Source organism: Ochotona curzoniae, unplaced genomic scaffold, assembly GCF_017591425.1.
Source record: "Ochotona curzoniae isolate NIBS_2020 unplaced genomic scaffold, NIBS_Ocur_1.0 contig_1870, whole genome shotgun sequence".
NCBI classification, from domain to species: Eukaryota; Metazoa; Chordata; class Mammalia; order Lagomorpha; family Ochotonidae; genus Ochotona; species Ochotona curzoniae.
The window spans coordinates 148,655-151,169 of record NW_024465234.1 but is presented as its reverse complement, the minus strand read 5'-3'; the positions used below and the strand labels follow the sequence as shown (position 1 = coordinate 151,169).

The following is a 2,515-nucleotide window of genomic DNA, read 5'->3' as shown; positions in this document are numbered from 1 at the left end:
TCTCCTGCAGAGCACTATGGGAAGTGCTGTGTCTGGACCAGCAGTACCACAGCCTCCTGCTCAGTGAGCTCTGCTTCAGGGTCAGAGTAGCCACCAGCGTGGTGCGATGGCTGCTGATTTCCTGGTCAGGAGACCACTTCTGACCACTCACCAGAGCCTGCACTGCACAAGGTGTCCCTGTGGGAAACAATTTGGTGTCTGCTTGTGGGGCATGTGACCACATGCCCTGAATTGATTGGCTACAGGGAAATCTTGCAAGTACCTGAGTGTGTGTATAACTTATTGGGTAGCCAAACCCGCTAATGCTATTGAAATGAATCTGTGATTCTTTTAAGTTTTAAAATAAAGACTCGAGACTCGCAGCTTTCCTCGGTGCTCTCTGCATGAGCTGTGGTCCTGGTCCTCAGGCACTTTGTAAGCAGGAACACCTGCTCTACCTCGCTGTCAGGACTCACTTGGGACATGAAAGAGACTAAGTATCTTGGAGCCATCTTAAATGTTTAGGGTGTTCTTCTCTGCATTGGAGTTATGACATATATGTAAACTCTAAATATACAACTAAATTTCTAAAAAAAACTATGAGCCAAACATTTATTTATTCATTTATTGCATTTGAAGTATTCTTCAATGATATCTTTGGCTTGAGATTCTTTGCCATAGTCCTTAACGACCCCGCAACTGCAGCCAACCACTTTCCAGGGTTTCCCCTCTTGGTCAATTTTACAGAGGCCTACCCATTCCCCAAGTTTCTTGTTGTCATCAACCTTAATGAGGTTGATCTGGTGTTCGGCACACAGGGCCTCCACCAACTTGACATACATGGGCTCATCACAGTTGGATGCCAGCACACAGAGGTGGGCTTGGCGCTTGTCTAAGGCTTTGGCTGTGGCAGCTTCATGGATGCCACATGGGATGTCGTCCTGGATGAGGGCAGTCTTGAGCACCTCTTGCAGAGCAGTGTTCACGTCCATTACACCTCCAGCAGTGATGCCTTCCTCGGCCATGGCAGTGAGTTACGAGTGAAGCCGAATCTTGAACGCACTCTTATTTTGATTGTTTCTTGTTTTCTGTTGTTCTTGGGAATACTTTGCTGTTGATTTTCTAGTTCCTTCAGGTGTGTACTTAGCTCTTTTACCTGGTATCTTTCTTTGGTTCTTGGTATGAGCACCAACTGAAATAAATGTATCCCTATCACTGCCTTGGTGGTATCCACCATGTTTTGGTATGTTGTGTTTGAGTTTTCATTGCTTTCAAGAAATTTTTTATTTCTTTAATTTCTTCTCTAACCCATTATTTATTCAGAGGCATGTTCATCTTCCAAGAATTTGCAGCTTTCTTGGGGTATTTTGACTTGTTGATCTGTAGTTTCACTCGGTGTTGGTCTGATCAGATGCATGGTATATTTCACTTTTTTTTAAGTCAGTGAGATTTGTGTTGTGCTCTATCATGTGATCAATCCTGGAGAAGGTAGCACGTATGGTTGAAAAAAATGTAAATTCTGTGCTCGTGGGATGTAAGAATCTGTATATATCTAGTAAGTCCATTTGTTCCATTATCTGTGTAAGTTCTGTTGTTTCTGTCTTGTTGATCTGTCAATTGTGTTAATGGGGTGTTAATGTCCCCCACTATTATTATATTGGCATCCATGTCTCCCATTAAGCTCATCAATAATTGTTTCATATAGTTAGATGCTCTTGTATTTAGAGTGTAAACTATTATTTTTACTATTTCTCCTTGGTGAATGGCTCCCTTTACCATTATGTGTAGTGTCTGTCTTTATATCTCTTTTAATGTTTTTCACAGTGAAGTCTGTATCATCTGGTATTAGAACAGCTACATTAGCTCTTTTTCCTTTCCAGTTGCATGTGATTTTTCCATCCTTTCACTTTCAGCTTCTTTGCATCTTTGTTGGATATGTCTCTTGTAGGCAACAAATAATTGGGTCCTGTATTTGATCCATTCTGTTAATCTGTATTATTTGATTTATGAGTTTAGGCCATTTGTATTCAGAGTTAATATTGAAAGGTTGTGTGATTCAGTCCTATTATTCGTGTGTGTGTGTGTGTGTGTGTGTGTGGTGTTGTGTTTTTGCTTAATTTTGTTTACTTTTGTGAACTTTAATAAGATCTTTCCCTTTGCAATTTTTTGATTATGATTTACCTTGTTTTTCTGACTTCACATTTCAGAGGAGTGTTTCTAGAGTTGTCTTAGTGTTGACATATTCTTCTAAATTCTCCTTACTATGGAAATATATTATTTCATTTTGAAATACAAATGAGAGCTTTGATGAGTATATTATCCTTGGTTGACAGTTGTTCTGTTTTAGGAGCAGAAAAATGTTACTTCATTCTCTTCTTGCTTGAAGGGTGTCTCCTGAGAAGTCTGTAGTGATTCTGATTGGTTTTCCTGTAAATTTTATCTGGTCTTTTCTTTGTGCTTGTTTCAATAATTCCTTGTGTCAATTTGAGATGAGTTTGATAATGATGTATCTAAATGACAGTCTTTTTGGGTCAAA

At 39.7% G+C, this 2,515-nt stretch overlaps 1 protein-coding gene across 1 annotated transcript; it reads right to left on the bottom strand.

Annotated features, from left to right (window-relative positions):
- Window positions 1-577: 577 nt before the first annotated feature.
- Window positions 578-1,004, bottom strand: LOC121149016 (40S ribosomal protein S12-like). The gene has a single exon (XM_040969430.1). The coding sequence runs from the start codon at window positions 1,002-1,004 to the stop codon at window positions 600-602; it is 405 nt and encodes a 134-aa protein (XP_040825364.1). The 3' UTR covers window positions 578-599.
- Window positions 1,005-2,515: the final 1,511 nt, after the last annotated feature.